Genomic DNA, 15,433 nt, shown 5'->3' with positions numbered 1-15,433 from the left:
CAGAAGTCTCCCTGAGAGGCGCAGGAAGGACCCGTCGTCTGTGTCTGGCCGGGGGCAGAAGTCTCCCTGAGAGGCGCAGGAAGGACCCGTCGTCTGTGTCCGGCCGGGGGCAGAAGTCTCCCTGAGAGGCGCAGGAAGGACCCGTCGTCTGTGTCCGGCCGGGGGCAGAGGTCTCCCTGAGAGGCGCAGGAAGGACCCGTCGTCTGTGTCCGGCCGGGGGCAGAAGTCTCCCTGAGAGGCGCAGGAAGGACCCGTCGTCTGTGTCCGGCAGGGGGCAGCGCTCCGTCTGTGAATTGTTCTGTTGAATCACAATTCAGAAGCGACGTCTGATTCTCAGGAGTTTATTTTATTATTACCTTTGTCCGTTTCAGGAAGAAAACAAAAAGGTAAAAAAAATAATCTGCCCCGTTTCCAGCACATTCTCATTATAGGCAAGAACATGAGACCCTGACAACCCTGACCTCTGCACTGACTGCACAAAGCCTGACCACTGCCGGCATGGGAAAACAGTTGGCCACAGACTGCTACATTGTAGAGACCAGAAATGGGAGGACCTGGATTCTCTGGAGAACGGCCGCACAAATCAGGACTCTTGGAAGGTCGGGGGGATCGGAGCATCTGCCTATCAGGACTCCTGGAAAGCTGGGTGACGGGATGCGCTGGTTGTCACCTACCTTTCCTAGAACCAGATACAAGTAAAAAGAATGAGGAGCAGGAATGTTCCAGGCTGATGGAAGAGGGGACTCCAGGATGATAGGGGGCAACACTCTTAAAGGGGCAGGCACCAATAGACTTTAATCTCTGCCTCTGATTGGAGGAATGATGGAAACCCCCGGTCCGCGAGTAAGCCTGGGCGGCACGCGTCCTCCGTGTTAGATCTTTATTTCCTCTCTGATTATATTTCCACGATGCAAAATAGATTCTATCTCCACTTGATGAAAATAAGTTACAGGATTTTAAAATTTTAGTGTTTTTTTTTATTATTTCTTCTTTTTCTAAACTTTAGTAAAATCCATCAGTTCTTTGCGGCCGGAGTCCGGCCGTTCACACAATGTCTGGGCTGTTCCTTCGGACATGGAGGAGACGCTGTATGAGGTATCGTCGGCGTCCGGAGACATGTGGCTGAAGTCCATGTCATCCAGGTCCAGAGGCGGCTCCGAGAGCAGAATCTGCAGCAACACAGAAAAGAAGCTTTTATCCACAGGATCCTCACCCAGCTTTCCCCATACCCTGCATGGCATATAAATGTGCAGTAATCACAGCTGTGTTCTTAACCCCTCTACCGCTCCAATTGTTCTGCTTGTGTCAGTATTCACTGCAGTTCTAGTATTCCCCTCATGCAGTAACAGACCTCTAGGCTCCTCCCACACAGGGCAAATCAGCAGAGCGGGGTATTGTGGAGGAACACAGTGACTGCAGGTAATATGAACCCATGATACAGAACGGGTGCTTATAACGATGCTGCATGAGGGGCCCCAAGAAGTGAGTGCAGCTCTGGAGGATAATGAAGGATCTGCATACGTAATGTATAAACACAGTGACTGCATCGGCAGAATAGTGAGTGCAGCTCTGGAGTATAATACAGGATGTAACTCAGGATCAGTACAGGATAAGTAATGTATGTACACAGTGACTGCACCAGCAGAATAGTGAGTGCAGCTCTGGAGTATAATACAGGATGTAACTCAGGATCAGTACAGGATAAGTAATGTATGTACACAGTGACTGCACCAGCAGAATAGTGAGTGCAGCTCTGGAGTATAATACAGGATGTAACTCAGGATCAGTGCAGGATAAGTCATGTATGTACACAGTGACTGCACCAGCAGAATAGTGAGTGCAGCTCTGGAGTATAATACAGGATGTAACTCAGGATCAGTACAGGATAAGTAATGTATGTACACAGTGACTGCACCAGCAGAATAGTGAGTGCAGCTCTGGAGTATAATACAGGATGTAACTCAGGATCAGTAGAGGATAAGTAATGAATGTACACAGTGACTGCACCAGCAGAATAGTGAGTGCAGCTCTGGAGTATAATACAGGATGTAACTCAGGATCAGTACAGGATAAGTAATGTATGTACACAGTGACTGCACCAGCAGAATAGTGAGTGCAGCTCTGGAGTATAATACAGGATGTAACTCAGGATCAGTACAGGATAAGTAATGTATGTACACAGTGACTGCATCGGCAGAATAGTGCGTGCAGCTCTGGAGTATAATACAGGATGTAACTCAGGATCAGTACAGGATAAGTAATGTATGTACACAGTGACTGCACCAGCAGAATAGTGAGTGCAGCTCTGGAGTATAATACAGGATGTAACTCAGGATCAGTGCAGGATAAGTAATGTATGTACACAGTGACTGCACCAGCAGAATAGTGAGTGCAGCTCTGGAGTATAATACAGAATATTACTCAGGATCAGTACAGGATAAGTAATGTATGTACACAGTGACTGCACCAGCAGAATAGTGAGTGCAGCTCTGGAGTATAATACAGGATGTAACTCAGGATCAGTACAGGATAAGTAATGTATGTACACAGTGACTGCATCGGCAGAATAGTGCGTGCAGCTCTGGAGTATAATACAGGATGTAACTCAGGATCAGTACAGGATAAGTAATGTATGTACACAGTGACTGCACCAGCAGAATAGTGAGTGCAGCTCTGCAGTATAATACAGGATGTAACTCAGGATCAGTACAGGATAAGTAATGTATGTACACAGTGACTGCACCAGCAGAATAGTGAGTGCAGCTCTGGAGTATAATACAGGATGTAACTCAGGATCAGTACAGGATAAGTAATGTATGTACACAGTGACTCCACCAGCAGAATAGTGAGTGCAGCTCTGGAGTAGAATACAGGATGTAACTCAGAATCAGTACAGGATAAGTAGTGTATGTACACAGTGACTGCACCAGCAGAATAGTAAGTGCAGCTCTGGAGTATAATACAGGATGTAACTCAGGATCAGTACAGGATAAGTAATGTATGTACACAATGACTGCACCAGCAGAATAGTGAGTGCAGCTCTGGAGTATAATACAGGATGTAACTCAGGATCAGTACAGGATAAGTAATGTATGTACACAGTGACTGCACCAGTAGAATAGTGAGTGCAGCTCTGGAGTATAATACAGGATGTAACTCAGGATCAGTACAGGATAAGTAATGTATGTACACGGTGTCTGCACCAGCAGAATAGTGAGTGCAGCTCTGGAGTATAATACAGGATGTAACTCAGGATCAGTACAGGATAAGTAATGTATGTAGACAGTGACTGCACCAGCAGAATAGTGAGTGCAGCTCTGGAGTATAATACAGGATGTAACTCAGGATCAGTACAGGATAAGTAATGTATGTACACAGTGACTGCACCAGCAGAATAGTGAGTGCAGCTCCGGAGTATAATACAGGATGTAACTCAGGATCAGTACAGGATAAGTAATGTATGTACACAGTGACTGTACCAGCAGAATAGTGAGTGCAGCTCTGGAGTATAATACAGGATGTAACTCAGGATCAGTACAGGATAAGTAATGTATGTACACAGTGACTGCACCAGCAGAATAGTGAGTGCAGCTCTGGAGGATAATACAGGATGTAACTCAGGATCAGTACAGGATAAGTAATGTATGTACACAGTGACTGCACCAGCAGAATAGTGAGTACAGCTCTGGAGTATAATACAGGATGTAACTCAGGATCAGTACAGGATAAGTAATGTATGTACACAGTGACTGCACCAGCAGAATAGTGAGTGCAGCTCTGGAGTATAATACAGGATGTAACTCAGGATCAGTGCAGGATAAGTAATGTATGTACACAGTGACTGCACCAGCAGAATAGTGAGTGCAGCTCTGGAGTATAATACAGGATGTAACTCAGGATCAGTACAGGATAAGTAATGTATGTACACAGTGACTGCACCAGCAGAATAGTGAGTGCAGCTCTGGAGTATAATACAGGATGTAACTCAGGATCAGTACAGGATAAGTAATGTATGTACACAGTGACTGCACCAGCAGAATAGTGAGTGCAGCTCTGGAGTATAATACAGGATGTAACTCAGGATCAGTACAGGATAAGTAATGTATGTACACAGTGACTGCACCTACCTGTTGTTGGTCGCGGTCGTTGGTTCGGATGGTGTGTATGAGGCTCCTGGTGAAGGCCTGCAGCTCCGTGTACTTCTGTTTGTACCTTTCTAGTTCGCTCTCCATGTATCTCACATCTTCATTCTGCATAAACAGAGGAAAGTGAGTGAATGGAGCCATAATCCAGAGAAGCTGCCCCTGATTTATCACATACTGGGAGTAAGGGCCCCTGAGCAGCACACATTTCACATGTTAAGGGGTTAAAACCCAAGTGCTACTAATCTACAGTTACATGTATGTTCTCAGGGGCGTAGCTAAAGGATCATGAGCCCTGGTGCAAGAGTTCAGCTTGGGCCCTCCTTCCTTCAGTGCTTTATGGCCAGGGGCAGGGAAGCACATTGCCTTCGTGCTGCCTAAGGCAAACATTGAAACGGCACCCCCCTGTACAAATTCTTGACATTACCCCTTCCCTCCAGCCAGAGGGGTAACTTGACCTGCATGCACTTTCTATAATACTGGTGTCTTCTTGTGCACCACAAGGGTCTTTGGGCCCCTCAGGCTCCTGGGCCCGGTAGCGACTGCTACCTCTGCACCCCCTATAGCTACGCCCCTGTATGTTCTCCTCTCCGCCCCGAGCATGCGGCCGCAGGCCTCGGACATTTACCGGCAGAACTCGCTGACAGGCTTACCGCTTGGGATGTCTCAGTGCTGACACCTGGTGGCCAAACAGGTTGTAACACAGACTCTGTACGACGCCATCGTCTCACTTTACCGTCTACAGTGACATTTCATGTTATTACCTTCTTATCGCTTACTGCCAAGGGTATTGGAGATGATAGGGAGGGCCCCATAAGTCTACAGTAAGACGCTGCTGTAAAGAGGTGGCCCTTCCTATACGCAGCTGCTGCACTACAGCGACAATCCCCTGGACAGTGTTCACACCGCACTAAAACAGCTGACTGGGGGGAGAGCTGCTAAACCTGAAGGGGACGATCAGATTGGAAGAATAAACCAGGAGCATCAGTAACTGACAGACGAGCGTCTCACATTCTGAGTGTCCTCAAAAAACGTCCAGAGGAAAATGTATCTGAAATAACAAGTCCTCTCATTATCACCTATAGAAGGAGTGTAATGATCACCTCAGAGCACAGGAGGGCAGCACAGAAGAGCTTTATAACAAGCTGCTCATGGAGATGGGTGTGATGTGTGCAAGAAGGAGAGAGAGGGCAGACGATTATAACCTTATTACATCACAAGATGGCGGAGAATCCTAGAGAGGCGAACTGATCCGGAGAATTCTCATCATCTTTATATCTTATCACATAACAAAGAGGTCAGAGACATAAGTACCCTATAGGAGGCAGTATTATAGTAGTTATATACTTGTACATAGGAGGCAGTATTATAGTAGTTATATACTTGTACATAGGAGGCAGTATTATAGCAGTTATATACCTGTACATAGGAGGCAGTATTATAGTAGTTATATTCTTGTACATAGGAGCAGTATTATAGTAGTTATATTCTTGTACATAGGAGCAGTATTATAGTAGTTATATCCTTGTACATAGGAGGCAGTATTATAGTAGTTATATTCTTGTACATAGGAGCAGTATTATAGTAGTTATATTCTTGTACATAGGAGCAGTATTATAGTAGTTATATTCTTGTACATAGGAGCAGTATTATAGTAGTTATATTCTTGTACATAGGAGGCAGTATTATAGTAGCTATATTCTTGTACATAGGAGCAGTATTATAGTAGTTTTATTCTTGTACATAGGGGGCAGTATTATAGTAGTTATATTCTTGTACATAGGAGGCAGTATTATAGTACATATATTCTTGTACATAGGAGAAGTAGTATAGTAGTTATATTCTTGTACATAGGAGGCAGTATTATAGCAGTTATATTCTTGTACATAGGAGCAGTATTATAGTAGTTATATTCCTGTACATAGGAGGCAGTATTATAGTAGTTATATTCTTGTACATAGGAGCAGTATTATAGTAGTTATATTCTGGTACATAGGAGCAGTATTATAGTAGTTATATTCTTGTACATAGGAGGCAGTATTATAGTAGTTATATTCTTGTACATAGGAGCAGTATTATAGTAGTTATATTCTTGTACATAGGAGTAGTATTATAGCAGTTATATTCTTGTACATAGGAGCAGTATTATAGCAGTTATATTATTGTACATAGGAGCAGTATTATAGTAGTTATATTCTTGTACATAGGAGCAGTATTATAGTAGTTATATCCTTGTACATAGGAGCAGTATTATAGTAGTTATATTCTTGTACATAGGAGCAGTATTATAGTAGTTATATTCTTGTACATAGGAGGCAGTATTATAGTAGTTATATGCTTGTACATAGGAGCAGTATTATAGCAGTTATATTATTGTACATAGGAGCAGTATTATAGCAGTTATATTCTTGTACATAGGAGGCAGTATTATAGCAGTTATATTCTTGTACATAGGAGCAGTATTATAGTAGTTATATTCCTGTACATAGGAGCAGTATTATAGTAGATATATTCTTGTACATAGGAGCAGTATTATAGTAGTTATATTCTTGTACATAGGAGGCAGTATTATAGTAGTTATATTCTTGTACATAGGAGCAGTATTATAGTAGTTATATTCTTGTACATAGGAGCAGTATTATAGTAGTTATATTCTTGTATATAGGAAGCCGTATTATAGTAGTTATATTCTTGTACATAGGAGGCAGTATTATAGTAGTTATAGTCTTGTACATAGGAGCAGTATTATAGTAGTTATATTCTTGTACATAGGAGGCAGTATTATAGTAGTTATATTCTTGTACATAGGAGCAGTATTATAGTAGTTATAGTCTTGTACATAGGAGCAGTATTATAGTAGTTATATTCTTGTACATAGGAGCAGTATTATAGTAGTTATATTCTTGTACATAGGAGGCAGTATTATAGTAGTTATATTCTTGTACATAGGAGCAGTATTATAGTAGTTATATTCCTGTACATAGGAGACAGTATTATAGTAGTTATATTCCTGTACATAGGAGCAGTATTATAGTAGTTATATTCTTGTACATAGGAGCAGTATTATAGCAGTTATATTCTTGTACATAGGAGCAGTATTATAGTAGTTATATTCCTGTACATAGGAACAGTATTATAGTAGTTGTATTCTTGTACATAGGAGCAGTAATATAGTAGTTATATTCCTGTACATAGGAGCAGTATTATAGTAGTTATATTCTTGTACATAGGAGCAGTATTATAGTAGTTATATTCTTGTACATAGGGGCAGTATTATAGTAGTTATATTCTTGTACATAGGAGCAGTATTATAGCAGTTATATTCTTGTACATAGGAGCAGTATTATAGCAGTTATATTCTTGTACATAGGAGCAGTATTATAGCAGTTATATTCTTGTACATAGGAGCAGTATTATAGTAGTTATATTCTTGTACATAGGAGGCAGTATTATAGTAGTTATATTCTTGTACATAGGAGGCAGTATTATAGTAGTTATATTCCTGTACATAGGAGGCGGCATTATAGTAGTTATATTCTTATACATAGGAGCAGTATTATAGTAGTTATATTCTTGTACATAGGAGCAGTATTATAGTAGTTATATTCTTGTATATAGGAGGCAGTATTATAGCAGTTATATTCTTGTACATAGGAGCAGTATTATAGCAGTTATATTCTTGTACATAGGAGCAGTATTATAGCAGTTATATTCTTGTACATAGGAGCAGTATTATAGTAGTTATATTCCTGTACATAGGAGCAGTATTATAGTAGTTATATTCCTGTACATAGGAGCAGTATTATAGTAGTTATATTCTTGTACATAGGAGCAGTATTATAGTAGTTATATTCTTGTACATAGAAGGCAGTATTATAGTAGTTATATTCTTGTACATAGGAGGCAGTATTATAGTAGTTATATTCTTGTACATAGGAGGCAGTATTATAGTAGTTATATTCTTGTATATAGGAGCAGTATTATAGTAGTTATATTCTTGTACATAGGAGGCAGTATTATAGTAGTTATATTCTTGTACATAGGAGGCAGTATTATAGTAGTTATATTCTTGTACATAGGAGCAGTATTATAGTAGTTATATTCTTGTACATAGAAGGCAGTATTATAGTAGTTATATTCTTGTACATAGGAGGCAGTATTATAGTAGTTATATTCTTGTACATAGGAGGCAGTATTATAGTAGTTATATTCTTGTACATAGGAGGCAGTATTATAGTAGTTATATTCCTGTACATAGGAGCAGTATTATAGTAGTTATATTCCTGTACATAGGAGCAGTATTATAGTAGTTATATTCCTGTACATAGGAGCAGTATTATAGTATAGTATGGTTTTGCTCCCATTTTGCATGATCTGAACTCAAAGATCTGAAACATTTTCTACAGACACAAAAGACCCGTTACTCTCAAATATTGTTCACAAATCTGTCTAGATCTGCGTTAGTGAGCGCTTCTCCTTTGCCGAGATAATCCATCCCACCTCACAGGTGTGGCATATCAAGGTGCTGGTTAGACAGCATGAATATTGCACAGTGTGCCTTAGACTGCCCACAATTAAAGACCACTCTGAAATGTGCAGTTTGATCACACATCACAATGCCACAGATGTCACAACGTTTGAGGGAGCGTGCAATTTACATGCTGACTGCAGTAATGTCTACCAGAGCTGTTGCCCGTGCAATGAATGTTCATTTCTCTACCATAAGCCGTCTCCAAAGGCGTTTCAGAGAATTTGGCAATACATTCAACCGGCCTCACAACCGCAGACCATGTGTAACCACCCCAGCCCAGGACCTCCACATTCAGCATGTTTACCTCCATGGTCGTCTGAGACCAGCCACCCGGACAGCTGCAGCAACAATCGGTTTGCATAACCAAAGAATTTCTGCACAAACTGTCAGAAGCCGCCTCGGGGAAGCTCATCTGCTCGTCGTCCTCGTCGGGGTCTGGACCTGACTGCAGTTCGTTGTCGTAACCGACTTGAGTGGGCAAATGCTCACATCCGATGGCGTCTGGCACGTTGGAGAGGCGTTCTGTTCACGGATGAGTCCCGGTTTTCACTGTTCAGGGCAGATGGCAGACGGTGTGTGGCGTCGTGTGGGTGAGCGGCTTGCTGACGTCAACGTTGTGGATGGAGTGGCCCATGGTGGCGGTGAGGTTATGGTATGGGCAGGTGTATGTTATGGACAACGAACACAGGAGATACCGTGAGGAGATCCTGAGGCCCATTGTTGTTCCGTTCATCCACGACCATCACCTCATGGTGCAGCATGATAATGCACGGCCCCATATTGCAAGGATCTGGACACAATTCCTGGAAGCTGAAAACATCCCAGTTCTTGCCTGGCAGCATACTCACCGGACATGTCACCCGTTGAGCATGTTTGGGATGCTCTGGATCGGCGTATACGACAGCGGGTTCCAGTTCCTGCCAATATTCTGCAACTTCGCACAGAAGAGGAGCGGACCAACAGTCCACAGGCCACAATCAACAACCTGATCAACTCTATGCCACAGAGATGTGTTTAACTGCGTGAGGAAAATGGTGGCCGCACCAGATAGTGACTGGTTTTTTGCCCCCCCCCCCCCCCCCAGAAAGGCAAAACTGTGCACATTTCAGAGTGGCCTTTTATTGTGGGCAGTCTGAGGCACACTGTGCAATATTCATGCTGTCTAATCAGCACCTTGATCTGCCACACCTGTGAGGTGGGATGGATTATCTCGACAGAGGAGAAGTGCTCACAGATCTAGACAGATTTGTGAACAGTATCTGAGAGTAACGGGTCTTTTGTGTCTGTAGAAAATGTCTCAGATCTTTGCGTTCAGCTCATGCAAAATGGGAGCAAAACCAAAAGTGTTTTTGGTCAGTGCAGTTCTACTGTATTGTGTCTATAGGGTGCATGTTATGGCTGTACCGGAGGTTTTTTGATGCAACTGCCTGATATGTGAGAGGAAGGCAGGATAAATCTGGGACCTTGTTTATGTAGAACCTGACGCAGGACCAAATAACGAGGCCGGAGATGAGGGTGGATCAGGTGCAGAGTCCGTGTTTTTGTCTCCATTGATATCTGAACATGTGAGGACTTGCTGAGCTCCCTGGCATTTCACGACGAGCGGCCGGGTGCACGCGGTGGCATTACAGGATTCTAGCAACCCGTCAGCGGCCTGGCAGCACAAATCTCTGGCTGCTGTTACCATGGCATCCATTTCACTTGGTTTAACAAGGAATGAAAACAGATTCTCCCCGAACTCTCATTATTTAAAAATTTCATCAGAGAAGAGTAATGTCGCCTGCAGTCCAGGAATACCGCACCCCGACTGCAAGACCTGGGCAGCACCGGCGGGTCACAAAGGCAACACCCTGGTTATTCTCATCGGTTTAAATGTGAGCGTTTCTACAGGAGAAAGAAAAATGCTAAACGCCAAAACAAGTAGAGGTCGGGGGTCGTCAATACCGCAGCCGATACAGTGTAACCAGATCATGGGAAACGGATGACATGCTGGAGTCGTCTATAGGGTCCGGATTAGATTGTTACATTGTAAAACTGAGGCACAGATTATTATAACCGCTAATCCGGGGGCTGATTATCACCCTGGAGAGCAGGTGTGTTATAGAGCAGGAGGAGCTGAGCAGATTATATATAAAGAGAACCTGTCACCGTGTAATCTGCAGGCAGCGTGTTATAGAGCAGGAGGAGCTGAGCAGATATTATATAAAGAGAACCTGTCACCGTGTAATCTGCAGGCAGCGTGTTATAGAGCAGGAGGAACTGAGCAGATTATATATAAAGAGAACCTGTCACCGTGTAATCTGCAGGCAGCGTGTTATAGAGCAGGAGGAGCTGACCAGATTATATATAAAGAGAACCTGTCACCGTGTAATCTGCAGGCAGCGTGTTATAGAGCAGGAGGAGCTGAGCAGATTATATATAAAGAGAACCTGTCACCATGTAATCTGCAGGCAGCATGTTATAGAGCAGGAGGAGCTGAGCAGATTATATATAAAGAGAACCTGTCACCATGTAATCTGCAGGCAGTGTGTTATAGAGCAGGAGGAGCTGAGCAGATTATATATAAAGAGAACCTGTCACCATGTAATCTGCAGGCAGCGTGTTATAGAGCAGGAGGAGCTGAGCAGATTATATATAAAGAGAACCTGTCACCGTGTAATCTGCAGGCAGAGTGTTATAGAGCAGGAGGAGCTGAGCAGATTATATATAAAGAGAACCTGTCACCGTGTAATCTGCAGGCAGTGTGTTATAGAGCAGGAGGAGCTGAGCAGATTATATATACAGAGAACCTGTCACCTTGTAATCTGCAGGCAGCGTGTTATAGAGCAGGAGGAGCTGAGCAGATTATATATAAAGAGAACCTGTCACCGTGTAATCTGCAGGCAGTGTGTTATAGAGCAGGAGGAGCTGAGCAGATTATATATAAAGAGATCCTGTCACCATGTAATCTGCAGGCAGAGTGTTATAGAGCAGGAGGAGCTGAGCAGATTATATATAAAGAGAACCTGTCACCATGTAATCTGCAGGCAGTGTGTTATAGAGCAGGAGGAGCTGAGCAGATTATATATAAAGAGAACCTGTCACCGTGTAATCTGCAGGCAGTGTGTTATAGAGCAGGAGGAGCTGAGCAGTGTCACGCCCGTGAGTGGGAGGGAGACACCACACCGGACGAAGAAGGAGAGGGAACAAGGCCTGAAAGCAAGGGAAGAAAGAAGGACACCTCCTAGTCAAATCCCTAGTCAAAGTCCTGACTGGCTATCAATATAAACAGACCCCAAAGGTAGGTGAGCTGATACGCAGGAGTACCTTGAGTCCTAACTCACCCTATAAGACCCTGGCGATAGTGACAGGATTGAGACTGTTCCTCCAGAAAGGAAGGACGACCAGGAGTCTCCCCCAGGCCTACAACAAAGGGCAGGGGGAAAACAACACACAAATAAACCAAAACAAAATGCAAAAGGGAAAGGAAACACTTAACTTTCCAGTAGTTATGGCAGCAACAGGAACTCAGCTGAGAACCAAACACCAGCAGACCACAGATACCACTGAACTATAAACCACACAGCACAGTGGGAGAAGCCACTATAAATAAGGACCACAATAGCCACACCTGGAGGTTAGAGATGTGGCCAGTGTCAGAAACAACACAGAGGTCCATTGATCCACAAGAAAACCTGTCAGATCAAAGCACATGTTGCCAGTCTCTCAGATCTTCTGTCACCCACTGTCGCGGGGACGTCCGTGAAAGTACCCTCCCCCCCCCCCATCTTTTACGGGTGACCTCCGAGCATCCAGGACTGACCTTATCCGGATGAGACCTGTGAAAAGCTTTCACCAAACGACTGGCATTCACATCAGATGGCGGTACCCACGTCCTCTCCTCTGATCCATAACCCTTCCAGTGAACAAGATACTGAAGAGATCTTCGAAGGACTCGAGAATCAATAATCTTGGCGATCTGGAATTCCAAACTACCGTCCACCATGACAGGAGCGGGAGGCAAGGAAGACGGCTCCGAGGGTTCCACAGATCTCTTCAACAAAGATTTATGAAAAACATTCTGTATTTTCAGGGCCTGAAGGAATTCTAAACGAAAAGCTACAGGACTAATAATGGCCGTGATCTTATATGGACCAATAAATCTTGGACCCAACTTCCAAGAAGGTACCTTCAACTTCAACTTATCTTGTGGACAGTCACACAGAATCCCCCACTCTTAGGTCTGGACCATTCATACGTCTCCTGTCAGCCACACGTTAATACTTGTTGCCCATATTCATCAAGTTATCTTGAATTCTCCGCCATATAGATGACAATGATGACGAAAAACGTTCCTCCTCAGGGATACCGGAAGTATCCGAACCAGAGAATGTGCCAAACTGCGGGTGAAACCCATAGGCCCCAAAAAACGGCGACTTCCCAGTGGACTCCTGTCTACGATAAATTATGGCAAACTCTGCCAGAGACGAGGACCACTCCTCCTGGTTCTCAGAGACAAAACACCTTAAAGGGGTTCTCCGGGAATTAAGAAAATGAAAATACATAAATATTACTTTAGTATAAATATATTCCCAAATACATTTCATTAGCTATAATGGTTCATTTTGTCTAGGGAGCGATCATCAGGAGAAATAAAATGGCCGCCGTCCTAATCCCACAGGAGGAGAAGTTACTTCACAACCCTGAGGTAAAGAGCTGCCTCCTCCTCCTCTCTGCTCTGCTTGTCAGGGATTATAATCCTGAATACAGCAGATAAGATCTTCAGCTCATCTCTCTGGGAATGGAGTCCATGAGGAGACATGAAGTACAGAGAGGACGGACAGGACATGTGTGGCTGTGGTGATGGAGACTGCATACAAGTGCTGCTGCTCATGATCTACACCATCCTCTCCGTACTTCATGTCTCCTCATGAACTCTATTCCTACAGAGATTTATCTGAAGATCATATTAAACTGTATTCAGGGTCATAATCCTTGACAAGTAAGAGAGAAAGATGGCGCAGCTCTATAACGTGTCCTCCTGTGTAATTAGGACAGGTTTTTTTGTGGCCTAGTAGGATGGCGGCCATTTTATTCTCCTAATGATTGGTCCCCGGACAAAACGAGCCATTATAACTGATGAAAGGTATTTGGTAATATACACTGCTCAAAAAAATAAAGGGAACACTTAAACAACACAATGTAACTCCAAGTCAATCGCACTTCTGTGAAATCAAACTGTCCACTTAGGAAGCAACACTGAGTGACAATCAATTTCACATGCTGTTGTGCAAATGGGATAGACAACAGGTGGAAATTATAGGCAATTAGCAAGACACCCCCAATAAAGGAGTGGTTCTGCAGGTGGTGACCACAGACCACTTCTCAGTTCCTATGCTTCCTGGCTGATGTTTTGGTCACTTTTGAATGCTGGCGGTGCTTTCACTCTAGTGGTAGCATGAGACGGAGTCTACAACCCACACAAGTGGCTCAGGTAGTGCAGCTTATCCAGGATGGCACATCAATGCGAGCTGTGGCAAGAAGGTTTGCTGTGTCTGTCAGCGTAGTGTCCAGAGCATGGAGGCGCTACCAGGAGACAGGCCAGTACATCAGGAGACGTGGAGGAGGCCGTAGGAGGGCAACAACCCAGCAGCAGGACCGCTACCTCCGCCTTTGTGCAAGGAGGAACAGGAGGAGCACTGCCAGAGCCCTGCAAAATGACCTCCAGCAGGCCACAAATGTGCACGTGTCTGCTCAAACGGTCATAAACAGACTCCATGAGGGTGATATGAGGGCCCAACGTCCACAGGTGGGGGTTGTGCTTACAGCCCAACACCGTGCAGGACGTTTGGCATTTGCCAGAGAACACCAAGATTGGCAAATTCGCCACTGGCGCCCTGTGCTCTTCACAGATGAAAGCAGGTTCACACTGAGCACATGTGACAGACGTGACAGAGTCTTGAGACGCCATGGAGAACGTTCTGCTGCCTGCAACATCCTCCAGCATGACCGGTTTGGCATTGGGTCAGTAATGGTGTGGGGTGGCATTTCTTTGGAGGGCCGCACAGCCCTCCATGTGCTCGCCAGAGGTAGCCTGACTGCCATTAGGTACCGAGATGAGATCCTCAGACCCCTTGTGAGACCATATGCTGGTGCGGTTGGCCCTGGGTTCCTCCTAATGCAAGACAATGCTAGACCTCATGTGGCTGGAGTGTGCCAGCAGTTCCTGCAAGACGAAGGCATTGATGCTATGGACTGGCCCGCCCGTTCCCCAGACCTGAATCCAATTGAGCACATCTGGGACATCATGTCTCGCTCTATCCACCAACGTCACGTTGCACCACAGACTGTCCAGGAGTTGGCAGATGCTTTAGTCCAGGTCTGGGAGGAGATCCCTCAGGAGACCGTCCGCCATCTCATCAGGAGCATGCACAGGCGTTGTAGGGAGGTCATACAGGCACGTGGAGGCCACACACACTACTGAGCCTCATTTTGACTTGTTTTAAGGACATTACATCAAAGTTGGATCAGCCTGTAGTGTGTTTTTCCACTTTAATTTTGAGGGTGACTCCAAATCCAGACCTCCATGGGTTGAAAAATTTGATTTCCATTTTTGAATTTTTGTGTGATTTTGTTGTCAGCACATTCAACTATGTAAAGAACAAAGTATTTCAGAAGAATATTTAATTAACTCAGATCTAGGATGTGTTATTTTTGTGTTCCCTTTATTTTTTTGAGCAGTGTAGTTATAATGAAGTAATATTTAAGTATTTTCATTTTA

The 15,433-nt window shown here is 44.0% G+C and overlaps 1 protein-coding gene across 3 annotated transcripts in view; it reads right to left on the bottom strand.

Moving 5' to 3' along the window:
• Positions 1–970: 970 nt before the first annotated feature.
• HDX (highly divergent homeobox) overlaps positions 971–15,433 on the bottom strand; it is a 66,143-nt gene continuing 51,680 nt past the window's right edge. For all 3 annotated transcript variants that reach the window (XM_040405688.1, XM_040405687.1, XM_040405690.1), the window contains 2 exons: positions 4,128–4,250; positions 971–1,169 (listed from right to left, as the gene is read on the bottom strand). In XM_040405688.1, the coding sequence (XP_040261622.1) occupies positions 996–1,169; positions 4,128–4,250 (297 nt within the window). In that variant the 3' untranslated portion in view covers positions 971–995. The remainder of the gene's footprint in view (positions 1,170–4,127; positions 4,251–15,433) is intronic.

This window comes from Bufo bufo, chromosome 8 (genome assembly GCF_905171765.1).
Source record: "Bufo bufo chromosome 8, aBufBuf1.1, whole genome shotgun sequence".
NCBI classification, from domain to species: Eukaryota; Metazoa; Chordata; class Amphibia; order Anura; family Bufonidae; genus Bufo; species Bufo bufo.
The sequence above is the reverse complement of the archived record's forward strand: the minus strand, read 5'-3'. Positions and strand labels throughout refer to the sequence as shown.